Below are 27,970 nucleotides of genomic sequence, written 5' to 3' on the forward strand. Positions count from 1 at the left end.
TTTTGGACGTGAACAAATTTTATTGCAACTACATGGTACTGCCCTTATTGAAAAATGCAGTATTTTGGACAATGCACTGCATTGTGGGCCTACTTCAGAAAACACTGCTGTAGGCTATACCTTTTTTTTTTTTTTTTTTGTCCCATAACTGCAGTGACGTTTTTAGCAAACATAATGTAGAACTGCCTGATGTGCAGTGTAGAACTGTCTAATACCACAAATTCGCCACTAAGGGGCCCTATAAGCCTATAAGTTCAAGTAACAGGAGAACTACAACACTTCTACTGCACTATAATTGAGTATTTACCGTACGTGTTTCTACTAGACAACACAGCAGGATTTGCCAACTTTAACACCATGACATTGACAACTGATTTGGGGGGGTTGAATGCATATTTTAGGACTCATAGCCTTTTTTTTTGGAACCCAAGGCTGTGGTTAGCCTAAACATGACTCTTCTTGAGCAAATGTCAATCTGTAAATCTTTGTGACAAACAGAATACTATAGCAGGGCCTAGAGTGCAATAGGGCTTAGGCTATGATCAGAATATCGCTTTGTGATTACCAGCAATCACCAAGCAGCCAGCCTGACTCTCTATTGTTTTGTTGCGGGCTCATTGCATATCTGAATACCCACCCAGTCTAAAAAAACATTGGTTGACTCGGCTGCAAAAAACGCGCCCATTTTCGTAATAGTCGAACCCTATTGGGTGTCGGCATATATCTATGAAACCGGTGGAAAGGATTGGGAGAAACCACGTCAATCAGCCTCCAAAACCAGTACCCCGCTTTTAGATATTGAACACTCCAGTAACATTCTTTCCACTGAAGCCTCAAACGGGAACAAAGTAGCGTCGAAACGGCTGGAAGACTGTGCCTGGCTGGATACAAATAATGAATCACTCACTCGAACGGAAGCTTGGTGGCGTGGGCATATCGTTTTAACAGTATTTTTGTAAGTATGACATTACTTTATACATTAGTAAGGTTTCGCCTGATTTGTATTTCAGTGTTTTCAAGTAAACTAGCAAGGCAAGACATGCAGAATTATAGTGGTTTAGTGGAGCGTTTGCTAGCTATCCCGTGCTAGCAAAAGTTAAGCTGTTGTCTTGAGCTAGTCGGCCGCAGTTTATGGAGCGTAAGCAATATGGGAAACTTGACAACAGATGATCACTAACTGAGTAGCCTACATGATGTTTTGCTCCTTAAGGCTATACCTTTATTAATATGTGGGCTAAAGCAGATGCTTTCTTTCACACGCGTGTAAGTTGCAACCTTGAAGTAAACTAATGTTAGCATACATGCCTATACATACTACGAGGAGTGACGTTGTTTATGTTGGCGAATTTGTTCGTAGCCTACAGATAGAAGCTACTGATCCAATGTGATTCAGCGTAGGCTAATACCGCCAATATCTCATCCTACCGCCTATTATCATAACCCAGCGTGTAGTGTTCCACGTTCCTGATTTTATAGTATTTACCTTTACCTGGTTGCCAGTGCCATAAACAACTCCTTTAGGCTCTTCTGATTCCTTTCAAGGCTACTATACCATACCGATGTGTGGGAACCATTGTTTCCTATGGAAATCGAAATGGTCGTGTACGGTTTCCGCAAGACTCGAGCAGCGCCTGGTGCATTGTTTGTCAGGTGTTTCAGTGTTTGCGTTTGACATTGTTTTATTGAAAATTAAAGGTGAACCTTCATTGTATTCGTGTAAGACTACAAGGCATTGAAAGAAAATGTCGAAAATGTAGGTTTTCAAGCTTGATGACGCATCTTAGCTTTGGCTGTGCCACAGGTCAGTATTTGAATGCAGACCTCCTCTAAGTCACTGTCCATTTGTATTGCTGATGCAAATGTCCCTATTTTAAAACGGGTCATACATAATTAGCCCTTTCTTTTACCCTGAACCATGGCCACGGCAACTTGCATGGATTTAAAAGATCTAGAAATTTAGCCTGGCTAATAACCCGACCAATCTAAAACCAATATTCCAACTAGATCACTCAATTGCATTTGAATGCAAAATTAAACTCTTTTTTTTTTTTTTTTACATACTTGTATGTCTTTATAGCCACTAAATGTTTCTATGCAATATGCATGAAGATAATGAATTTAATATGCTGAGTTGATGAAGACCTCAAGCCTTTAGTTCTTTGTATTGCAAATGACAGAAAGGAGATGCATAGGCTCACATTATGAAATTGATGTGAAATTGTGATGTCCCCCAAAAGTTTGATCAAGAAGCTGCCACCAGAGCACCTCATGTCCATAGGATTTGCAAAATTGGCATTCGCACCTTGTGTGGATATGATTCATTTGATTTCAGTGACACAGTGACCGGATGGGATTTAATTGATGTTGGTGAATTGAAGAGGGTTTTGACATTGAATTGCTTAAAGCCAGAGAGCAGAGATTAGGCAGCATTAATTGAACATGTGAATGCTGGCAAAAAACGTGCTGGTCTAATCTGAATTAGTGTGTGTAAGCCTATTTGTGTGCTTATGTGAAAACTGAAATTTCTGTAAATCTGCAACTAAATTTGGGCAGCCGTGGCCCACTGGTTAGCACTCTGGACCTGTAACCGGAGGGTTGCCGGTTCAAGCCCCGACCAGTGGGCCGCGGCCTTGAGCAAGGCACCTAACCCCTCACTGCTCCCCGAGCGCCGCCATTGTAGCAGGCAGCTCACTGCGCCGGGTTAGTGTGTGCTTCACCTCACTGTGTGTACACTGTGTGCTGTTTGTGTTTCACTAATTCACCGATTGGGTTAAATGCAGAGACCAAATTTCCCTCATGGGATGAAAAAAGTATATGTACTATACTATGTATATATACTATACTATACTAAACAGCCACAGCGGCGCTATTATGATGATCTCCTGCAGATTCTACCACAAGTTTGTTAGTCAATTTCAGGTGGGAGGTTCTAGAAACACTTAGAGATGCTGAACCATTTGTTGTCTGGTAGATGTGTGTTTGCCACTTACAGTTCTGAGATCACTTAAAATTGGGAGTCACACTAGTTTTCTAATCCTCCCACTGAGTTTAGGCTGCATCGTCGTACTGGTTCAAGATTGTTTGGTTTGCTAATTTGATTCTACAAGAACATATTGTTTATGTATTTGGTCAACAAGAACAAACTGAGCAACAGGTAGACTCTTCTGGTGTGTGTGGTCAGTTGAGCAACACAGTCGGATCATTACTGCATTCACACCTTGCAATAGGCCAACCGGAAGCATCTTATATTGAATGTAATTTCATTTAACAAAATATTGCCCCTTAACCTCATAATACGGCATTGCAATACAATGTCAATTCTACAATACTGATGGTCTAGAGGATATGCAGCTTTATTAACTACAGCTATTTTCATACATACTAGTCTTTTACTTCTTTGAAAAAAGGACCTTTGTTAAATGTATGTTTAAAGAAATGTTAAAATTGTTCATTATGGAAGTGTTTGTCATGCAACCACACTATGACCCCCTTCAACCCTCATCTTTGGTCAGAGTCTGATGCAATGGACAGTCAGTCTTTCGAAAACCACATGTCCTAACAGAAATGTAATGTCCGTTGTCTTGGCTAGCACAGTCTTTCGAAAACCACATATCCTAACAGAAATGTAATGTCCGTTGTCTTGGCTAGCACTCTGTCAGGCCTTTACCCATTTGGAATTGGATGGATGGATCTTTTAACCACTGACAGACTGCGTACCAGCTGGTAAGCCGTATTAGTCAACAAACACAGAGAACTTGCCAGTGTCTGACTGACTCTCCCTGAATTATAGCAAGCCCCCCTCCCCAATTTCCCTGGCTTGTTTTGGAAAGTTGAGAAGCACAGGAATACCAACACCTCATCTGAAAGGACCCCAGGAAGGCTATTAGTTAGGAGAGTGGCACTGTTTACTGGGGAAGAATACTCAGCAGAAAAAAGAGACTTTTGTAACACGGCTTCTCTCTTGGCATTACAATGAAGCGGTGGCTCTTTCACATCCTTATGAATGCCTGGGCAAGTTAACTAGCCTGTTCACTGGCAGTGATTCAGCACCTTGCGTGAGTGACAGTTGCCATAGGTGATGGTGTTGCGATGGCTGTGGAACTCTGTAGCAGTGCCCCTTTAAAGAAAACAACGGATTTAGAGCACTGAACCTCCCGTATGGATAGGGATAAAAGACGTTAATTTGATTGCAAGAAAAAAAGAGGAGCCTTGAATACTAGGCGGCAGAATATGCATCTTTCCCTTCCTCCCTAGGGTACAGCGGTGTTGCGAAACATAGCTCTGTGTTGTTTTATGCTTTGATTCTGTCCCCTTCTGTCCTCCATCTCTGAACTGCCCGCAGAGGGACGGTGTTGTTGTCAGCGTGACCCGTTGAAGTGGCGTCTTTGGGGGACCAATGCAGACCCCCTCTCAGATCCTCACTCTGAGTGCCTGTGGCTGGGTCAGCAGCTTCTGTCGCTGTAAGTGACAGACAAAATGCCTGCAGCCCTTTTGACCCTGTAAAGCGGCCTGTGTGGTTCCACAAAATAACCTTTATCTAAAGTGAACCCCAATTCTGGGGGGTTCTTATTGACATAGCTGATCGTAACTAATCGTCGACTGGAATGCACATGAGCTCATGTCTTGCCCACAGCCTGTGAGAGTGGGACTAATGTAAATGTTGACATTGAACCACACTAACTGCTTATAACAGAACTGCATCCCAACCCTACCCTCCATTTTGCCTGTGCCCTGCACCCTTGTTCAGACCCCCCCCCCCCCCTCCAATCTGTTTGCACCTGCCTGCAGCCCCACGCTTTCCAGTTGACCCCAGAGACTGTTGCACTGTGAATTAAATAGACCACATATGCATGTCAGCACATCTTTACAAACAATATGTCACAGATCAGGACAGAGCTGGCTGTTCAAAGTCCTTCCTATTCTTTATTGTTCTCTATGGAAACATCGCAGTCCAAAGATATGTCAGTCCATAGGGACCTCTCTGTTAACTTGCGTCAGAGCTGCAAGTGCACTGCTCCACAAATTCAGGGTCTTGCTTAGCTGCACTTAAATGTGTTTGGACGTTAGATGCTTGTAAATGACCTTGGTTGTCAAAACTCAAGAGCTGTGGATTGGACAAGCAAAAATAAAAGTGTTTTGTTGGCAGAATTTAATTAATTTGTGATCAAAAACCTATAGCACATCTAAAATGTCTATCTTTGAGTTCCAGTAAAACAGAGAAATACATTTCGAAGATATAATAAAGTAAATGTTTAAGCTTACTGATGAAACTCTCTTTAGCTTTAAATTAAATGAGGCCAAAGGATCCTTATATAGGGCAGTGAAATGCATCCACTAAAACACTATGTGTGTAAAGTGACCTATTTGAGTGCAAGAATTGAGTTTTTTTTTTATGCATGTTCCTTTTACATTTCTCTGCAGTTCGAGAGATCGGGACAAGTGAGCCGCTGGAGACATCAGAGAAAATGTCAGTCAGCGTTCATGAAAACCGCAAGTCTCGGACCAGCACAGGCTCCATGAATATCTCGCTGTTCCACAAACCATCACATCCGGACAGTGTGCTAACGCACCTTAACACGTTACGCAAGCAGTGCATGTTCACAGATGTGACTCTGTGGGCTGGCGACCGCTCCTTCCCCTGTCACCGGGCCGTGCTGGCCGCTTGCAGCCGCTACTTTGAGGCCATGTTTAGTGGGGGGCTGCGCGAGAGTATCGATAGTGAGGTCAACTTCCACGACAGCGTGCACCCAGAGGTGCTAGAGCTTCTCCTGGACTTTGCTTACTCGTCCCGCGTGATCATTAACGAGGAGAATGCAGAGTCACTACTGGAGGCAGGAGACATGCTGCAGTTTCATGACATCAGGGACGCAGCTGCAGAATTCCTAGAGAAGAATCTGCACTCGTCCAACTGCTTAGGCATGATGCTCCTGTCAGATGCCCATCAGTGTAAGCGCCTCTACGAGCTATCTTGGAGGATGTGCCTGGTCCACTTCGAAACTGTTCGAGACACAGAGGACTTCTACAACCTTTCCAAAGACAAGCTGCTTGACCTAATCCTTAGTGATGAGTTGGAGATTGAAGATGAGCAGATTGTGTTCCATGCTGTGATGCGCTGGGTGCGTTATGACCTAGAGAGTCGAAGAGACTACCTGCCAGAGCTGCTGAGGGGTATTCGACTAGCTCTGTTACCCTCGGAATGCCTTATTGAGGCAGTTGCATGCGAAGAGTTGGTTATGTCAGACAAAAGGAGCCGGCTGATAGTGGAGGAGGCCATGCAGTGTAAAAAGAAGATCTTGCAGAACGACGGAGTTGTGACCAGTCCCTGTGCCCGGCCCAGAAAGGCTGGACATACACTTTTAATCCTTGGGGGACAAACGTTCATGTGTGACAAAATCTACCAGGTGGACCACAAAGCCAAGGAGATCATCCCCAAGTCTGACCTGCCAAGTCCAAGGAAAGAGTTCAGTGCCTGTGCCATTGGCTGTAAGGTCTATGTGACTGGAGGGAGGGGTTCAGAGAATGGGGTGTCCAAGGATGTGTGGATCTATGACACTGTCCATGAGGAATGGTCAAAAGGGGCGCCCATGCTAATTGCACGGTTTGGCCATGGCTCTGCAGAGTTGGAGAACTGCCTGTATGTGGTTGGGGGCCACACAGCCATTGCTGGTGTGTTCCCAGCCTCTCCCTCTGTTTCACTCAAGCAAGTGGAGCGGTATGACCCTCTCACCAACAAGTGGACAATGATGGCTCCCCTCAGGGATGGTGTCAGTAATGCTGCTGTGGTCAGCGCTAAGCTTAAGCTATTTGTCTTTGGTGGTACAACCATCCACCGAGACAAGGCGTCCAAGGTGCAGTGCTATGACCCTGCGGAGAACCGCTGGTTAATTGCAGCTGAGTGCCCACAGCCCTGGCGCTACACGGCAGCAGCTGTGCTGGGCAGCCAGATCTTCATCATGGGGGGAGACACAGAGTTCACGGCCGCTTCTGCTTACCGGTTTGACTGCGAGACCAACCTGTGGACTCGAGTGGGTGACATGACTTCAAAGAGAATGAGCTGCCATGCTGTGGCATCGGGAAACAAACTGTATGTAGTTGGCGGCTACTTTGGGACACAGCGGTGTAAAACACTAGACTGTTATGATCCAATGTCAGACAACTGGAACAGTATCACTACAGTGCCTTACTCATTAATTCCAACAGCTTTTGTGAGCACTTGGAAACATCTTCCTGCCTAGTAGTCTCAATCTGGAAGTGGAATCAAACTGGGTAAGCGTTTACACTATTTTAGTGCATTTGCATCCTGCTTTTTCTTGTCTGGTTTTAGCTATATATACTGCTCAAAAAAATTAAGGGAACACTTCAATCATACACTGGATCGGTACTCTGACACTGTTTGGCTCTGAGCACAAGTAAAACTTTTGAGGTGAGTTTTATTTTGCAAGAACTGTCATACATTTTGTGAATGTAGTTTGAGAATAGAGAAAAGGGTGGAAGGTTTCAAAAAATGTGTTTTAACAGTTGTGGAAAACTGTAAGTGTTCCCTTAATTTTTTTGAGCAGTACCGGTATATTTATTTATTTGTTGTTTTAGAAAATGGCAATGTAACAAAATATTTCAGAAATATTCATCCGGGTAAAGCACACGTAGCGTGACAGAACCTAACATTTACTCATTTACAAGTAGGAGGTAAGTCACCTAAGCTTGTTTACAGTATCCTCTTGTATTAGAGGCCATGTAATATTTCCTTCTTTGTGAGGTGGGGGGGGGGGGGGCATTTCCTGTTTTTCATGGGATGAGTGTGGGAGTGTCACTGAAGGCAAGAGAGCTGTGGAACCAATTAATGAACATGGTTCTGCAAAATTGGCCAGGTCCTACCCAGAATGGACTTTATGCCATGGGAGGCTCTCGGCCAGCATTATAGTTCTGTTGGAATGTCAGCTGGGTTGTAACAGCATCTTCTGTGATATTATGCTCCTTTCATATTCACTTGGATACTGAATATCTTCTATCTTCGTTTATGCCCAGCTGGGTAACTTTTTCTTCAACTTTGGCACACATAAATAGCCTTGTTGACACCAGACCCTTCTCAATGGCTGAGAACTTGTGACTTTCAGCAGGGCTGTAACTAGCAGTGAACCTAAACTTAAATTGGTGCATTAAGCTCACAAAATAATTTCCAAATCCAAAATTTGCCAGGTCAACTCTAAAATCCTTCAGCAGCTGAATGTGCTCATTCACTAGGTGCAATGGTCTGAGTAAACTGGTACAGTAAAGACATTTTTAAATATATCACAAAATATTCATGGGGAGAAGACACTTGTTTATGCATTACTTATCTAAAAGACAGGTGACCGATTAAAGTTATAGCACTACAATACAACTGAGGCCCCACCGAAAATATATAATGCTGGCCAAGCGCCGTCTTTGGTATATAGTCCATTGACCATATATGAGAAGTGTCTTCACTTTTGACAGAGTGTACACTGTCCACCGTTTATTTTATATATATATATATATATATATATATATATATATATATATATATAAAAATAAATGGATTATGTATGTATGTCATTGTGTGAACATTTGGGAAGTCCAGATAAAGTGATTTAATGGTCACTAAAGCACAAAGCCGCTCTTTCAGAGCTGACATTTTCCACAGTCCCTCACTCCGATCAATGGGACACATTTCTCATGGAGAGCCAATGAACCACTCCACTCATTGATTTGTGATCTGCATTACAGAGGCTCTGTAGTCAATTGCCTATTAGCTCACAAGCTGGAGAACACCCGCTGCAGTTCAATCAGCTGTAATTACTGGCTGGCCTATCAAGTACGGGCTATTGTCATGGCCTGCTGATGTCAATCACAGGCCCTGTCCACACTGAGACGCTTTTTGGGTTAAACGCACTGGTTTTGCTTCGTCTTGGCCGATCGTCCAAACGAATCCTGTAAACGCACTGCCCGAAACCGCACTTTTTTTGAAACCTGGTCCCAGGGTGGAAAAATCTGAAACCGTAGCCTGTGTATTAATGATGTCATCGCCACACCTCAGCTGCCCTGGACTTGACATTGCCTAACAATACTAGTTTTCATACATGACTACCTATGATTACACTCATTAGGATAAATATCACAACTGGTGCTGCGCAGCGCCAATCATGACTCATTCTCATGACTTCATGAGAAGATCATTATCATGACTTGGTGGACTGAACAGTGTTTTCCCTGTGTTTTCTTGATGCATTTCTAGCTATCGTCGGTGACGTGAGAGAACTAGTCAGAAGTTATTAGGGAAGTGCGGTGTAAGTTTAAATTAATTTGTGCATAGTGCCGTGTCATTCATTTATTTTACATGTCTTACAACATAAACAAATACATTCATAGTCTAGTGAAGTCAGATATGAGCATACAAAGACGCGTAACTCATGTTAAGGCTATGGTAGATGCGCACTAAATGCGAATGCGTGATTTGATGCAGGCAAAAGTATTGACTGTTACTAACGAAGGTATTCTAGCAATATTATAAATGTGGCAACAGAATAGCCTAACTTGGGTAGACCTAGCGTGTAGTAGCCTATGCATTTGCGGTGATAGCCAAAACTAATGTGAATCGCAGACTATCCTACAACCAAAGAAAGTAAAGGAGATTATTTGTACCTGCGTTAGCCAAATAAAGGACGGGACTGCACCCTTCACAAACCTTAAAAATGAAGTTTATTAGTTTTACAGTTGAGTTCACTATCAGTCCACACAAACAATTCGGGTTTCCTTGCACTAGCCATTTTCGTCCTAGCCTATTCTGTCTGTTTGTATAGCCTACAGCGCGCAAGCTTTGGCCAATTTCTGTAAGAAAACAGTGCTACCTATAGGCCTAGGATATGAAGTAACGTGTTGAGATGGATCCGTTTGGACACAAATATTCTTGATAAGGTTCCAGGAAAGACGGAGGAAAGAAAGTTTGTTTTGGTACATGTGGACTAGCCCCCAGTGTCAATTCCAAAGTTCAGCAGACTAGTCCACACAGAATCATACAGTAGTAGGTATAACCAGCAGTCTGAAGAAATATGTTTTATAGGATTCCATAAGCTGTTTACATAATATTCCGCTACCCCATCAATAAATTACAAGGCCTAAAAGACGTCTTGTATTTTATGCTTGACTTCAGTTATAAACGTTATATAACCAAAGCAATGCTGTTTTACCATGTCATGGGAATAGGAATGCATAATAATTTATATTCGGCATCATGACAGTCCAGCCTGACGTTGTTATGGTTTTAGTAAGATTGTGTATTTAGAATAATCTAATAATCTACATTTTGTCTGCTTGGGGTGTCCCTGTACTTGGGGAGTAAGTGAAGTCAGCTTGGAGTCCACTTTGTGAATGGGGGAAAAAATAGAGAGTACCTGGGCATCCACACACTGACCTTAGTAGACTCTCACATTCAGATGCAGTTCATATAACACAAGGCTTAGAGAACAAGGCTGAGATTCCTAGGCTGATTTAGGATAATTGTCCGTCTTATGCCTTTCTTACATATATGTAGGCCGAAGCAGAAATGAAACTAGCCGCCGTTAGTTTCAGCTGTTTAGTTTCATCCTGTGGCTGGAGACAGTTGGAGGCAACAATTCCTGTTTTCATCACAGAAAGCGCAACCTTCATGTTTGTTCTCACGCCAAGACCACTGGAGAGACAATTGATTTCCCCTTAGGATCTTGAGCAGTTCCTCGTATCCCCAGAGCCACCACAGGTTATTTTTTCTGCTGTCGCCACTGCTGTTTGTCCCGATCCTGTCTCCATCATAGCCACAGCCATCTGGGTCCTTCCCTAAAGATGTGTAAACCGTCTCTCCCATGATTAATCATTAACACCTCCCCCTCTCTATCTCACACACTCTCCCTGACACACACACACACACACACAAGATGCCTCCCCTGTTGAGCCCAGATAACAGCTGAGCAATGACATGAATCTGGTTCTGATCTGGCACTGACCCACACCAGACCAGGGCCAGATCTGCTTCCTGTGCAGCCAGTGTCAGGGGCGCTTCTGCTGGTATTCGAACAAAGTTTTTGTACACAAGGACTAGCTTAGAGGGAGCAAGATGTTTTTCTGTTTCAAAAGGTGAGGCCAACATCTGAATCTCTTTCCTACAAGATGAGAGAGGGGTATAGAAATGCTCACGTATCTCTTGGGCAGCACTGTAGCAGTCCTGTAATGCTTTCTGACATTCTGCACGTTGCATGTTTAATTCTTTCTAAAGTTGTTTTTTATTTTTTTTCGGAGCTCCTCTTTTCTGACTTCTGGGAGGGTGAGGCAGGTACAGGTGAGCATGGCTGCTGGTTGGTGTTTATAAATACCTGTGTGTTTATTACGCCACACTGGTTCAGTGTGCTGGCGGTGTGGAGAGAGAGACGGACAGAGAGGAATAGTGAGTTGCATGAATTGATGCGCACTAGTGCTGGCCTGGGAATCCTGTTTCATGCCATAAATATTTCAACAACTGCAGCAGCCAGCTGGAAACCGGCAAAGAGTGAAAGGGAGCGCGAGGGAATCTGCAGAGGACACGAGAGAGAGAGAGAGAGAGAGGGAGACAGGGAGACGGGCAGAGAAAGGGAGCGGGAGGAAGGACACAAGACTAAAATATAGAGAGAGGAGGTGAGAGAGTGTAGGAGGTAAAGGAGAGAGAGACTTACAGGTGATATAGACAGAGAGATGGGAGGACAGCAGATGAGTAGAAGTGTCAGGAGAGTGAGACAGATTGGAGGAAGAGAGAGAGACAGATTGGAGGAAGCGAGAGACAGCTGAGAGAGGGATATGATGTCTCACCTAGAGAGAGAGCAAAGGAGATGGAGGGAGAAAGGCTGTCTTGCCTAGAGAGAGCGAGACAGCTGAGGAGATGGAGGCTGTCTTGCCTAGAGAGATGGAGACTGTCTTGCTTAGAGAGAGTGAGACAGTTGAGGAGATGGAGGCTGTCTTGCCTAGAGAGAGCGAGACAGCTGATGAAATGGAGCCTGTCTTGCTTAGAGAGAGCGAGACAGTTGAGGAGATGGAGGCTGTCTTGCCTGCTCCAGGGCTGCCTCTCACCGGGCTGAGATTTATCCAGAGCTGATTTGCCATTTATCCATTTACGGCTTGAGTTGAGGGCTCTCACACACACACACACACACACACACACACACACACTCACTCTCTCTCTCACTGTCAGAAACCGTGCCATTTCCAGATCTGTGTAGACCAGCTGGAGAAAGTGAGTGTTCTTCAGGACCATGTGTTGAATATTTATTTTTGTTTTTTATCAGCACTGTTATAGACCTGTCTGAGGTGAAATTACTATTCCAACTAAAAACCTCAAGTATTAAAAAAATAATTAAATGAGCTCTGCATAAATACTTCTATGTCCATCCCGTTGTGTTAGATGAAGCAGGGTTCCTAACAAGAATTAATTTCTAAAAATATACATTTAAGCCCAGAATAATTCATACCCATGACCAATGTTAATATATTGCATTTTCAATTTACCAATAGGCTTTTTTGCATTGAAAAGACATAACCGTGAGACCAAAGATGATGTATTGTGTGAGATAATATAATAATGAAATGTGTCTGTTTTCTTAGTCAAATTAGAAATAAAATTAAATCAAAAGTTAAAATTGAATCAAATGTTTGAAATAGGAAGTGACTACCTGGAGACTACCCTCGCTGCCCCTCACCTGTTCTGCGGAGTTCCTGTCACGCAGCAGGGTGCCAGACACATGGCGCTCACTGGTTCGATGACTAGGGAACTGGCCTAGACTGATAAAGAAAAACATGTCAGACCTGATCTCCCAGTACTGTTAGTTGCTTGATGTAGAAGGACTGTCCAGACAAAGGTTTCCAAAGTGAAATGTGCTGAGCGACGGTCCCTCATATTTCTCTCATCCATAGTTTATTATTATTATTATTATTATTATTATTATTATTATTATTATTAATAATAAGTGGTATGGTGCTTACGCAACCCTTAAATAAAAAAAAACTGTTCTTGGTAGTTCCTAACCATTAATTTTGTCAATATTTTAGTATCTAACTGTAAACTTGGACCACTTTATTACAGTATATCTGCAAGCTCCAAATTCTTGTTTTAAAAAGCTTGCTCAGCAGACCATCAGGCATTGATATGAAGTTTACAAAGGACACGGTTTGCTTCGTGAAGCACCTGAGCTCTGAACCTGAGCACATACAACATCAGCAAAGCATGGCATCTCACTGCAGTGGATCTGATGACTGCTAAGAATCTGAGCTTAGCGTAAAGTGCCTTGTAACCTTCCCCTTACTTACTGCAGCCCAAATTTGTTTGGGCTAATTCACAGAACCACTGCCAACCTCAGCCCTGCTACCTACAGTATACCCAGCGTTTTCCTGGCATTGCATTGCATTCTGAAATTTCAGCAGACACACACACACACACACACACACACACACACACACACACACACCAGTGAGAGGAAAGTGCTGATTACTGCAGGAAGAACAGTAGACTTGTGTAGTGTACAGGTTGGCATGATTAGATCAGTGGCAGCGGTAGTGCACATTAATACATTGACATCTGGGATTTTTGGTGAGGAAATTAGTCCACTGCACTCCTCTCCTCTGTCAGTGAGCAGCAATTCAAATAGTACTGAAGACCTTTCATTGGATGAATGCTGGGGCTGCAACATACAATTATTTGCAGTTGATGAATCGGTCATTTATTTGCTCAATTTGTTGATTATTTGTTTGATCAAAAAAATGTCTGAAAACAGTGAAAGATATGTTGATCAGTGTTTCTCAAAGCCAAGTATTCCTCAAATGTCCACACAGCAGAGACATTTAGTTTAGTGTCATAAAGTATGGCACAAATTCACTAACCGATGATGAATAGTTGTTGATTAAGTTACAAGTTGATAACAAATAATCAATGAATTGTTGCAGCATTATGGATTGTCCATTGGGCAGCTCACAAATGTGAGAAATTAAACGAGTCAGGGATGGAAAAAGTTACTTAATTATCATTTGACCTTAATGGAGAAATATCGGTCTCGGTGAATTCTAATTAGTCGGTATGAAAACAATCGGTTTTACCTAGCTTGAGTTGCTAGTTCCAGCAGATAAAGCAACCAGGCAGCTACAGCGCTACACTGTGGGGGCATGTCCGTGAGCCTCCATGTCAAAGTCCTTTTAGGCAAGTCCCTCCACTCGGTGGCCATATTGCAACGCTTTTTGGGCACTCAATGGGCATCCTCTTTGGCAGAAATGCGTGTGAGCAAGGCTTCACGATACCAATCTTGCTCCAGCTGCGAGTTCACAACACATGATTGGCACGATGTCTTCACAACACACCACATGATTGACATGTGAATACGTTGAGCCAATGTTTTGCCGAGGAAGGGGTGGGATATGTGTAGACAACGGCCATATTGGCGTTACAAACTAGCCCCATACATTTCTATGGAGGATTTTTTGAGTGCTGTGTCTCCACATTAGAAAGTCTCTGGTGTAGTGCTGTAGCTGCCTGGCTGCTTTAGCTGTTTTTTGTTGTTGTTTTTTTTTGTACCGACAGTACTCGGTGACTAGCCTGGTCCTACCAGACTCTCGTACATTTCATAATGTACAGAGTCTGGCCACTTTCCATTGTCAATCGTTAACTTGAAGGCGAGTACTCTGAAGTTTAAAACTATTGGTTATGGAAGATCCAATCACTAACATTTGGTTATGTCATGCTCAAACTAGCGCACAACCTCAACGTCATTGTTCTCAGCCACCTCCTCTGTTCGCTGATTGGACACTTAAAATTTGGCCTGAGAAAACCCGCGAATATACCGAAATCCCAGACGACGTGCTGAAGGAAAATGAAAATTGAGCGGAAGTACGTAAGAGGTCAGAGCCAGGCTACTCGGTGACGTAGATGACGGTGATGTGATTTTTTTTTTTTTTTTTTTTTTTTTTTTTTTTCCTTTAAATAAGCCAAGTTGTTGGTTGCTGCAGGGTGTGGCAAATGTGTGAGAACGTAACAACCAAGAGGGGGTGGAATGGGACTTATGGAAGGGATTGGATGTTCCTTAAGGTTTCCCCCAAATCATAAATCATTAGACCCATGCAAACTTTAGTGAACTGACCCAAGGGAGTAATTTAAAATACCAAAACCTGTCACTTTTAAATTTTATATTTTTTTAAGGTCCTAGTTCCACCCCTGAGTTAAGACAGTCTCCTTATCTCTCCTAGAGTTTTGCGTGACCCAGTGTAAATTTTATTCCATGTCTTCCCACGGCAAGCCCACACTGCAGTTCTTGAAGAGCTGGAGGTATAATTGGCCTCCCTTAAGTGTCAGTGCACCGTTTCTGCCTGGTAGCTGGGGGGTGAATCAGACTTGATTAGATTCTTATTTTTAGGATCCAGGCAGGGTGCACTCTCTGAATCACTGTTGATGAGAAGGGGGAGGTTATTAGCTTCCTTTATACCACACACCCACCCCAGAATATGCTCACAGAAAACTCCTCTTGAGGTGATTCCTGTACAGTAAGAGGTGGTATGAATAAACCGCCATAATTTTTACCAGTAGAACTGTAAGCTATGTATTGCCTTCACCTAAACATGAAAGATGACAAATCTGAAGGTTGTTCAGTATGTTTGTAGCTTTTGGCTCTTTTCCAGTTAGAACATGGATCTGCAGGCTTACACTGCATTACAAAAGTAAGGCCTCACGTTTTGCCATTCTTGTTTTTTATGTGGATCTTATGTGGAAGGTAATTAGCATTGGTATATCATAGCCTTCTATAAGGGCCATGAGAAAGCAGCCACCACACAGACATGCAGCCTTTCCCATGATCAGTCCCATGTGGGTAAATCCTACGACCAAGCACTCTCCACTCTTCTCCTCAGAATCTTTTTTCTTGACCCTGTGGGAACTACATGTAAAGTAGGTGCTGAGCAAAACCAGGAGTTTCTCATTAATGGTTCTGAAAGCTGCTGGGAACGGCTCCAATTTGTCTCCATTGTGAGAATAGTGGAGACAGTGGGTTTCTCGGTTTGGTTTTAAGAGCAGGAAGATAGGCTAAAATAATTGCATGGAATTGGACAGCTTGGTAACCAATGTGGTTTATAGAGATTGTGTACAAATCCAGAATGTCATCAACATAGTGACCCTAACAATGGACATTGTCTCGAAGGTGTATCTCGAAGTGAGTCCAAACCAACAGCAAGATGAGGGAAGTTTGTGGTTAAAGTGATTGTTCACAGTGGCAAGCTCAGCTGATTTAGCTTGATGGTGACCACACATCTGATTAAGCTTCCAGAGTACACACATTCACTGTGCCAGAGGTCACTTTGGATTAAAATAAATTTGTGGGAAATAAGCAAAAGCCAGCTGGGTGTTGATGTGTGTGTGGTACTGGCACTTAAAGCATCTGGAACTGTCAGAGGTTGGCCCTGACACAAGCTCATAGGCCTGCAAAGTGCAATTTCAGTGCCTGACTACAGATCATTTCAGAGCAACAGATTATGTCTTTTTTTCTTAAACAGTTTCTGAGATCTTATTCAGTTCATATTAAGCTTATATGGCATAGGCCTATAGCATTTGACAGAAAAAAGGCATGTGTCTCTTTCAATACCTTTTTCAATCTAGAGGTCAAAGCAAACCTCTTTTGAAAGAGCATTTTTTATAAAGGTACAGACCAAGGTTGTGAAGTTTAAATATCCTTATTTTCCTTGCTTACTCATCCCTCCCACATGTTCTGGGTGGGTTCTACATACTGGTATTGGTCAAATGACTGTCAAATGACAGTCTTCTGTAATATGATTCAGGTTTCTAGAACGCACTAAATAAGTGAATTCGTCCAAATTAAAAAGCTATTACATAACTTGACAAATGTTGCAGTTGTTATCTTTATTATTAGCTTAGATTTTATTTCTTGCCTGTCATGTTATTACTCATTTGTCTAATTTACACACACCTATTTGTGTTTGCTGACCATTATCAATGAATTATTGTCACGTCTAAAATTTAGAAAAATGGACTTTGTTCTTTAACTCATTGAATGCCAAGCTGTTTTCGGAAGCTTTGTCCTAGAGTGCCAGCAATCTAGACCATTGTTGATGATATTTGTACAGCCACAGCATATTCTGTGTTATAGCTATGAACACATACAATGGCTCGTTCGAAAGGTGAGACGGACCGTGTATTTCTACATGCTTCTGTTCCTGAGAAATCGCAAGCTAAACAGTGGCTAGTTTTTATCAAAATCGCTGTTTTTTTTTCTAGAAATGGAGATATAACGTCTTTCATGAAATATGAAGTGTTGCCTGTAAAGGAAGGAGAAGTGACCTAGCGAGACCTGGCGAGACTGCCACCTAGTGATAGACCCACGAAAATGGCCTGGTTTTGAGCTGGCGTGCATGCGTCACTGATTCGACCCAAAGCGGCAACCGAGTTATGATAAAATGTCCAGATAAAATGTCCAGATTGTGCGTTTTCATGAGTTTTCGATCGTCTTATATTTCATTTCCATTCATCACAGAGTTCCCAAAATCACATATAAGGTGTGTTAGAGTGTCTAGTTTCGCAATTTAAAAAAAAGCTAAAAACGTAATATTACGTTTTTGGCACTCAATGAGATAATAAGCCCTTCATACTTTTTCAAGAGTAAGTAATAGTTGCCCCATGTAGGCTACCCTAGCAATGTAGCAGAGTAACATTCAGACATGCAGGTGGTATGCAGCTCCTGTGAGTAAAGGGTAGGAAGAGATTTAGGTGAGATTTGGCGTCAGAATGGAGTCATGTGACCCTGCAGTGAGATCTGCTTTGCGGCTGGTTCCTGCCTAGTGAGCACTTTGTATTGCGCTGTACTGCATTGTGCTGTGCTAATCCAGGTTATTTGCCAGTTGGACAGGCCCTGCATCCTCTACCCCCACCGCACGGCATCCAGAAAGACTGAAGCAGCTAATTGTTCCTCTGTTTCTAGGACCGTAAATCGGATTGCGCTGATATAATCTGATCTGCCATTGTGGCATTGGCATGTTTCTGTACATGGGAACATGGCATTTTGGCTCGCCCCACAGGGTTCGCCAACTGGAAGTGGTGACTCGTCTGATAGACATCTGTGGCGTTACGGAGCAGACACAGAGTAAACACTTCCACCACCACCACCACCCCATCATGCTGGGTACACTTACGCTGAGCCCTGTGCAGAAGGCCAAACCCGTTTAAACTGGCACCAGATGCAGCGAGCGTTGAGGGCATGGTGCGAGGCACTCCTATCACCGGGAGTAAACTTGAGTCATCATTCTCTACCATGACTCAGCACCCTTCTCCTCTCTGCGCCTCATGCCCAGAGATTTGCCCACTAAGCAGGACAGTCTGGCGCCTGGAAGGAGTGATGCACTAGATTTGAAATTCACTAATTTGAAAACAATGAAATGTTTGTATGTCTACTGCACAAAGACGTTTTAAACACTTGTGTTTACTGTATGATTGGAGCTACTCTTCCCACAATACCTTGTGTGTGTCTTTGACTGCACCCAGCTGTCTGCTCTGTGGCTTGTAGGATGGATGTCCTGCAGCACTGTCCTGTCGGGTGACCTGATGATATTTATGTGAGGTGAATGGTGCACTGGGCCAGCTGGAGCCTCAGCAGGTTTAACTTTGCCAAATTTAACTTTGTGGGGGCATGTTCAGTGTTGTCAGAGAGCCATATTCAGGAGCTTGTTGGCTCGAAAGTTTATTTGGATGGGATGATTAGTCATTTTGGCCGCCGCCTCACTCTGTCGGGAACTGACCTCTCTAGAGTTAACGCGCAGGCTCTGGAGGGTTTTGAAGTTTAACTGCAGCTCAGGAATAGCCCATATAGCAACCCACAACATCTATCAGTTTTTTTTTTTTTTTTTTTTTTTTTTTTTTTTTTTTATTATTATTTGTTGTGCCTGAATTGATCTCGATGGTTAATATCAGGATGGACCATTACAATTCACTACCTCTGTGGCCACAAATCCATTATAAATCCCCAAAACAATTTCATGCAGTGCTCAGCAATTTGCGTAGAGTAAAGCCGTTATGTTTGACATATTTTTTAAGTGGCGCCCCCCCACCCCACACACACACACACACACACACACACACTACCCTCCGTGTGTACAACTTAAACTGTGAAGCATTCCGAAATAGTTTGACTGCTTGCTGCTGTGGCCGCCGCCTAGCGCTTTCACACTGCAGAGGAAGCGGATTAGCATGAAGCTGGATACGTGGTGCAAACATGCCAAGGTGATGAGGATGGGATTAGCTACTGGTAAGCCAGCCGAGCTCCGTAGCGGATAGGGTTTTGTGTGTGTGTGTCTGTGTGTGTGTGTGTGTGTGTGTGTGTGTGTGTGAGAGAGAGAGAGTGTGAGGGTTCAGGGAAGCTCCTAAAAGGCTTCAAATCTCCTTAACCAACCCTATGGATATGGAGGAAATGAAGGAAGGGTGGTGCTAAGAGGCTCTTAAGTGCCTGCTTCAGTTTCACTTGTGTGTGGAGAGGCTCAGAAATGCTCTTGAAATATGTACTCCTGATAGGTTGTCATAAAATAAAACTACTTATACAAATACTTATATTAATACTTGTGAATTTAGTCATAACATGAACTGTTTTTACACTGCTTGGATGGACATTCAACAATAAACTGCTGGGATCTAACCAGTACCACTGCAACCTTACACTACCTTACCCTCTAGTTCTCTGTTGGAACTATGACTTAACAACCATTTGGTGGCCTCAGATTTCTCCTGCAGAAGTATCATCTGCCTTGTGTTTTGGGACCAAGCCCTCACGAGAATAAAAACGGGAGTTAAAACAAAGGTTACGTAAGATGGCTTCACAAACACCACATATGGGAACTGGAGACACATACTGAATTATGACATTAAGTAATGCAACATTAGATCATGTCTGGTCTGCCAATGACAGGGCCAAATTGCCATTGTGCATGAAGACAAAAACAACAGAGTAATGATAGTTAGGATGGAGTGAAGTTCACTGGAGCAACCAAAATTATACAGCATTTAACTTAAATACATAATTAAGTGCCTGACAGACTAGATGCTGATAATATGCCATACCAATTTTTAAAACGTAATTTCTGTTTGGTGTGAATTGGATGGAAGGAATGATTGGATGACTGCAGTTGCAGTTGGCTTAGTAACCTTATAATTAAAAGTGTCTGCATTGGCTTCATTAGCGGTATTCAGTAATATCTGAAGTATTTCTCCAGGTCCCTCATAAGAGAATGGAGATACTGCTTCACAGTTATAGAATGTTTTGTATATAGCACAAACTATTTAGTTTTAAATTAGACATTCAAGTGCCTTTTTAAATGAATAATGCAGTACTGCCCTTCTGAACCCAGAAACATGTACAACCTGGCTAAAATACACTATACATTAAAAATAATAAATGCTGTACATCTGTTTATGTTGACAGTGGCATTGATGTAAAGGGTTCCACAATAGCATTATACATTTTCACTGGACCAAGGAGGTGCCAGCATATCACATCGGCACGTCTGCTTGCTCTGCTTAGGGAATGATATTTGTGGTCAGAGGCTACTAGGTGAAACAATGGTTGTTATGAAATCATATTGCACAAGCACATAATTACTGTTTTGAATGTCATTCGTAACAATGACTTCTGAAATTATGTCAAACCAGACTTAACACAGTGGGTTTCATTGAAATTAGCCAGACACTTTAGTATAGATTCTGTATTCTGTCCCCAGAATCTATTTTGACCTTCAAGCATGTGTATTGCATAGTAGAGTCATAGTATGTGTGTATGGTGCAGTGTTTCCCCACATAATTAAATTCTATTTGTGGTGGTAGGTTTGCAGAATTAACTTGAATGCAACAGTTTAACAAATTAGCGCAGCGTGGTTATGATGCTAACCAGATTTAAGCACAATTTAGTACAACCTGGAAAATCATTGTGTGGTGGTCAATGTTGATATTGTGGTGGGCCGCCACAAATAAGTCAATGTATGGGAAACACTGTGGTGTTTTCAAGCTTCTGTCAGGTCAGACACCGGTCCCAATATTGCAACAAATAGCACTTATGCTTGCAACAGCGCTAGTCTTTGTTGCTACACAATAGCCATACTTCCTCTCGCCAAGGACTGATCCATACACCAGGCACTGACGTAGCTCAGCAAAAAAGAGAACCTGATACCTGGCCTAACTTGTCTTTTGTTCAACTGAAAGAGGTTTGACAGCTTCCTGCTGTCCTCCATGGAAGCCCTCCCCACCCTGCCCCCACCCCCCAGGGCTGTATCCCTGGGCATGTAGCTCACTGAGCCCGGGTCAGCCCCAGCCCTAGTGATGTATGGTCTGCCGTTGGCTCCATAAGAGTGATGAAGCAAATCTGCCATGGCTTTGTGGCCTTTTTGATATGCTGGAGCTTTTTTTTTTTCTTTTCTCAATGTCTTTGTTCAGTGCTGACAAAGGAGCTAGTGGGGGGGGGGATTTCCTCTCTACCTGTGTGACAAAGGTCAGGGAGAGAATATGGAACTATAACAAAGAATAACATAATGAGGTCAATATGGTCACAGTCAAAATGAAAGTCTACATGGTCACACAGTCAGAACACTTATTTTGTTGGGTATTCTGTAGTGGTGAACTGTTTGGTCAAGTCATGTCTTCAAGTCAAGCCTTGAATTTCCCCTTGGGATCAATAAAGTATCTATCTATATATCTATCTATCTATCTGTATCATAGCATTTAGCATTTAATCTAGGTTGAGTCTTTTTTGAGATGTTGATCACAGAGTGTCACAAGTGTGAAGTGTTTTCTTTGCTAGCATGTGTGTAATTACTTTTCTTGAGCAATGCCATGTGAGGTCCACTTTTAGCTGTCCACACAGTTTTTGACCTTTCACAGCATGGGCATTAGGGTGCATCATCCGCCTCACTTTTTGAAAAAAATTTGAAAATCAATCTGTCCCTAGAATAATTTTGTTCCATTAACCAAATAAAACTTCCATGAGAAATTATATTGAATTCTATTGATGTTTAGGAGGCCCACCGAGCCTCTGAAGTTTCCAACTAAAGACATCCATAAAGCTAGGCTGTAAATATCCTTTTTTCTTAAAATTCGCCAAAAATAATGGGTTTAGCCCTATAATGTCAATGGAAGTTGAATATAAATATGGACTTTTCGCATGTCGTGTGTCTCTATCTTTATTACTTCCTGAGATATGGCAGTATTGTACATTTCCGGGGAAGATGCAATAAAAATGGCCTTTGCCAGGCATTTTCAATAAACAACATGAAAGTAAACTATCAATAAAAGCTTGCGGTCATGGGTTTTGCCAGTACCAAATTTGAAGGCTGGAAAACAATATATGTGGTCAGCTAATGCCTTATCGAATGAACCAAATGAGGCCTGGCGGTCATTTTTCATAGACTCCAGAAATAACAAGTCCTCCTTGTTCTTCACCAAGCTTTCAGCATTCTCTGGCCACAGAGCAAAAGTCTTGTCAGTTTTTCTCCATCTTCGGAAGTTTCTCCAGTGTAAATGGGCTGGTCCGTCGTTTCAGTGGGATAGCTCAGAGTTTGGCATTTTCATCCAAATCAATGCCATTCATGCCATTTGGGGGCAGCCGTGGCCTACTGGTTAGGGCTTTGGGCTTGTAACCGAAGGGTGCCCACATCCACGGCTGCTCCCCGAGCGCCACTGTTGTTGCAGGCAGCTCACTGCGCCGGGATTAGTGTGTGCTTCACCTCACTGTGTGTTCACTGTGTGCTGAGTGTGTTTCACTAATTCACGGATTGGGATAAATGCAGAGACCAAATTTCCCTCACGGGATCAAAAGAGTATATATACTTATACTTAAAAGTTTGATGATTTTTTCACAGGCTTTCCTCTCTGATATCAAAGGAATGTTGGCCTTATTATGAAAGCTGGACACCTGGAACAGTACGATATTTGCTGATTCCCACTTTGTCCTGTTTTCTGATGAACCATCCGAAAGATACCACACGAAGCAACTGAGAACTTGGCGACAGTTTGGAAGACGGAACCAGTGATCATCGAGTCATCCTGAACGAGGCCACTGCCCAAACCAAATATCCAAGACGATTGTCTTATAGACAGAGTACATTTTGAAGACTGTGGATTGGCATTAGTAGTAATACGCTCTCCACTAGAAGCCATGTTGCAAGAAAGTTCATGTAATCCTGTGTGAACTACTATTCTACACTAAACAAAATAGTCCCACGCATGTAGCCTATATCTGATTTGGAATTATGATATTTTTATAACACCATAGCAACAACAGTTAAATTAAATGATTAATGAAGTGTTACAATACACATTTAAGGTGTTTTTCATCAAATAACATATTCAAAATAGAAAAAAAAAAAAATCTGAGAAAAATCACCAAAATATGTATGACAACATAAAAAAACCAAATGTTTATCCAATGAGCTATGTGCTTTATGGCCTTAATACAGTTATTATTCAAATAACTACTAGCTAAAAAATTGATAATTGTGAAATAATGTAAAATATACCCCCATAGTCCCCCATATTGCGAGGTGATTTCCTGAATTTGGCAACGATTTCGACCATTCATAAAGGTTGATGGTGGGCCACCTAAATATTATCCAATTTACTTCAGAATTTACCAGGAATGTTTTTTCGCTTATTGGAACATAATAAGCATAGGGACAGATTAATTTGCATATGTCAAGGCGGATGATGCACCCTAATGGGCATAGTAAAATCAAGAGATGGGAAGTAAATCAAAACCCTATCGGCAATCTGAGGCTTAGTCATGCATGTTAAGTTACAACAGCCAACACTCTACACCACGCAGGCAGTCAGTTATGGTCACTCAGTCAGAGCCAATGAACATAGCCACTTTCAGATACCTGAAAAGTATGTAGTTATGGAGTCATTGTTAGTTACTTATTCCACTGCTTGGTTGAATTTCCCATTGTCCTACGTAATTTAGAACGACCATTAACCGTATGTTATCTGAACACCTATGAAGTAGATCCATTTTTTTGGCCGTATCACACTTGTATATTAATTCGCCGAACTCGTTGTGAAGTTTAAATGAACTGTCACGTTGCATCCGAGCTGTAAAATGCAGACGTTCAGAACATTGCAACATTGTAGCATATGACGGAGGTGGCTTTTAGCTAGATGGATGACCGCAGGCTAAGTAAAAGCGATGTTTCAAAGCTAAAGTTCATCAGAATCTTGGGATACGCCCGCTTGACAACGGGAGAGATAGAACTAACGACTGGCCTTTGGCCGTAGCAACCATCCATTTAGAACTAGTAACGGCAGTTTGTCCTGTGAGTTGAGAAATTAGTTGATATGTGTCGGAAGAAATTAGTTCTACAAACAAGACAGTTTTAGCTATTAAAACGTTTAAATTGTAACAGGAAATGAACACAACGCAAGTGGCAACAGTGGAATAAGCGGGATAATGGACTCCACGGTGGTCTGTTCACAGAAGTTAATGCACTCAGAGGTTCCGCTTCGCGTCGGGGCCGTTTTACAACCTCGACCGTGCATTAACTTCTGTGAACAGACCACCGTGTCGTCCATTATCCCTTACTTAGTCCAGGTGTTGCCAGTCGACTCCGCTCCACTCAGACCTTGCTCTGGTTCAAAGATAACTAAGCATATGTATGGACCCTTTCAAGAGAGTTCCATTATCAGCATCATAGTTGGCCCCACAAGACTTCCGTTTTAACATTCCATATGTTATCTTAATGCAGAGGAAGTAGATTGGGGCCCAAATAGAACGTTCAAGCATTGTTTTTGTTTTCATTGTTGAAAGGGTCTATTCATTAGTATTTGCGGTTACACTTTACTTGAAGGTATCTACATAAGAGGGACATGACACCGTCATGAACATGTCATAACAATTTATGACATGTTGCTTCTGTCAAGTGTCATTCAGTTTTTGTCATGACAAGTTAGAGTAAGTGTTCGGGTTATGACAGTGTCATGCCACTCTTATGTAGAAACCTAAAGTAAAGTGTTACCGTATTTTCTGTACTCCATGGGAATGTGTCTGTTTCTGTATATTGCTGAGCTTCACAAACTCCTCAGCATCCTTTTCATAGGTGGTCATTATGACTCAGGGATGGATGATTAGTCGTGTGTTTGAGATTATCTCATATTCAATCGGTCATCATTACTCCATTACCCCATGAGCAATGACTTTCACATTTTTCACAGCCAATTAGTCAAGTGGCTCAAAATTAGTCAAGTCCGTAGCTTTACACAGTAAGATACACCTCATTTCCCAGGATTGGAGCACATTGCTGAGTTTTAGAGTGCACAGTTCATCTTGCCAGTGATCGATAATGCCTCCCTCAAATGAAAGATGAATCTGCAACAATAGAAAGCCAAGGGGCTAGGGGTGTCGATCTGCTGTGGGTTCAGTGCCATGTGGTAAGGCAAGCAGGACCTCTGACTCCAAGGTGGGAGCGGTATTGGCCAATGCTGGGCTCCAGTCCCCAGACATTTGATGGATTGATTGTGTCCCTGATGGTGACCCCCCAACACTCATCCAGTTTAGGTAGAATGCTTGGATTTCTCAAACTATAGACTTCGGACTATGGTCCTCAGAGTCAAAATGTGTCCAGTGCTTCAGTCAAAAAGTCTAACATAACCTAGGCCTCAGGTCGAAGAAGTTTGAGAAAGGGTATTGTAAACAACAATGCCTCCCACACACACTCAGACTCACTCTAGCCGTGTAATGCCTTATTTTTAAATAAACTCTGTCTCTGTCTTTTATCTATGTAGGCATCACACACACCTGACTTGGGAGGAAGACCTGGATCATCCCACCAGTCTTGCTGTACAAACTGTGTTTGTGTGAGTGTCAGTCTGTGCACGGACGGAGCAGCGGGGGCCGATCTCTGAGTGGGGCGCTCTCTTGGCTAAGAGCTAACAGCTAGCAGGCAAAAAAGAAAAGCTCAGAAAAAAAGAGCTGCCCTCTAACCTCACCACCCTTCACACACTGAAGTCCTCCCGGGCCCCAAGCGACCCAACCATCCCATAATGAGCACAACTGAAGGGAAAGAGGCAGGCCTGGGCCCACAGAAGCTTCTGAGGACGGCTCTTGGACGTCACTGTGAAGAAATGCCTTTCTGGTGACATCAAATCTGCAGCTTAACAAAAAAAAACAGTCCTCTTGTTGTCTCTTGTTGTTGGGTGTTTGCTGTTGTCACCTGAAGCCTCTCTCAATTTGCACAGTAAACAGATGTGAGACACCTGAGGGTGTTTATATCATTCCTACAGTCAGTCGTAGACAACGACCTTCAAGCTCTCAGACCAGATTCAGTTCCTGCGGTTCTGGTTTTCTTCCATACAGCACCACTCACTCACCATCTTTGGGAAACATGAGCACACAGACGCTTTAATGATGAATTTCACTGTTTTTAAGCAGACTGAAAGGCTGTTTTTATGAAATATACATGACCAGGGTGGGAGTGGAGGACAGGTTTACTGTTTTAAAGAGGACTTGACAATTTATGAACTGAAAATGTCTGCTATTTATTTCACTACCTGTGAAACACAATTCCTGGAGGCATCTCCGATTCCATGGCACAACAAACTGATCTTGATTATTATTAATAGATATCTGAAGTATTGAAAAAAAGTTGATGAATTGCATTGCATTTACAGTTTTTCTCAGTCACTTTGGTGCTTTTCTCAGATCAGAATGAAAATTCTCATAACTATTAGTTCAACCTCCACAACATTTAGTCATTTGTGCACATCATAGTAGCAATTTCTCCTTCCTCTGAACAAATTGCAAATGTTTTTGAACATGTATCAGTTGCTTTGTCATGTCAGTCAAAATGAACTATATTTATGGATGCTGAATAGTCGTTCCCAATAAAACTAATAGTCTTCATTTCATTGCTTGAGTCATTACATACAAAATTGGTGAACTAGTTATCAAATTCTGTCACAATGCTGTAGAATTGCAAAGAGCATTAAAACTGTGAAATGTACATATTCAGTGTCTTGTACTCACTCCCCTAACTACAGCAATTTGTAACGTTACTGTAGTTTTCAGATGGCTGTATAAGTAGTGTATAGTGCTGTCTTGAGCATTTTCAGGTAGTGTCACCGAGTTCTGACCTTTTTTTGCATAGGAAAACAATGAGAGCATAAACTGTCGTAATGAAAACATGACATAGCCATTTGACTATCTTGTTCATAAACAATGGTGTCAAGACTTCTCATTTTGATGACACTGGCAGTTTCATTGACATAAATACTTGCTTTTGAGGAATGGACTATCCATTTTGAGCAAGTGACATGCTTTTCCAGGTTATCCACTAGGTTTTGCAGTTTGCACTAATTGTTTTGAGAAATGCACTAACTGCTGTGCAAATGTTAATAGTGATGTGAGAAAAGCACCAAAGAGACTGAGAAAAACTGTAATATATGCGTTAGTGATTTACAAATGCACTTGCTACTGTTTGATACTGATTTGTGAGGACTATGGGCTTTGTAAATGGATTTTTTTCTGAAATAGGAATGAGTTTTTGGAGTAAGAGAGTGACATTGAAAGGAATGGAGAGGGGAAAAAACAGAAGATCAAGTACGTCTCTGCCTTCCTGCGTCTTAAGGACTTTTTTTTTTTTATTGGATAAGTTTTTGGAAGTGTGTAGGTTTCACATATTCTGTTCATGGAGATGACTCAGCTTCTTAATCTCTCTCCGAGGCGGGAGAGGCGGCATCTCGTGGATTATGACAACCGAATCACACAGGCCTGCCTGAAAACCAATTTCCTGGTGCCTCTTGACTGGTAGAAGTGTTTTTCCCCGTTGTTATTGTTGACTGACTCTGCGGAAGAGTTTGAATAAATGGCTTTCTGACGTGTAATCTGGCTTGTCTCTGAAGTATCGAGTCTTAGAGCTGGAGACATCAACCAGCGCCAGTGCTTTCAAT

The 27,970-nt window shown here is 42.4% G+C and overlaps 1 protein-coding gene across 7 annotated transcripts in view; it reads left to right on the plus strand.

Annotated features, from left to right (window-relative positions):
- Positions 1-789: 789 nt before the first annotated feature.
- Positions 790-27,970, plus strand: part of LOC121724195 (kelch-like protein 25) — a 52,625-nt gene continuing 25,444 nt past the window's right edge. For 3 of the 7 annotated variants that reach the window (XR_006035154.1, XM_042110589.1, XM_042110591.1), the window contains exons 1-3: positions 790-955; positions 4,343-4,460; positions 5,422-7,266. Coding sequence is in view for 6 of the 7 variants with exons in the window: in XM_042110589.1 (XP_041966523.1) it covers positions 4,397-4,460; positions 5,422-7,235 (1,878 nt within the window). In the remaining variant the exon portion in view is untranslated. Of the gene's footprint in view, positions 956-3,706; positions 3,724-4,342; positions 4,461-5,421; positions 7,267-22,893; positions 23,241-25,807; positions 26,169-27,970 lie in introns of those variants that run through there. The other 4 variants (XM_042110587.1, XM_042110590.1, XM_042110588.1 and 1 more) reach the window with 4 other exon arrangements.

This window comes from Alosa sapidissima, chromosome 11 (assembly GCF_018492685.1).
Source record: "Alosa sapidissima isolate fAloSap1 chromosome 11, fAloSap1.pri, whole genome shotgun sequence".
Taxonomy (NCBI): domain Eukaryota; kingdom Metazoa; phylum Chordata; class Actinopteri; order Clupeiformes; family Clupeidae; genus Alosa; species Alosa sapidissima.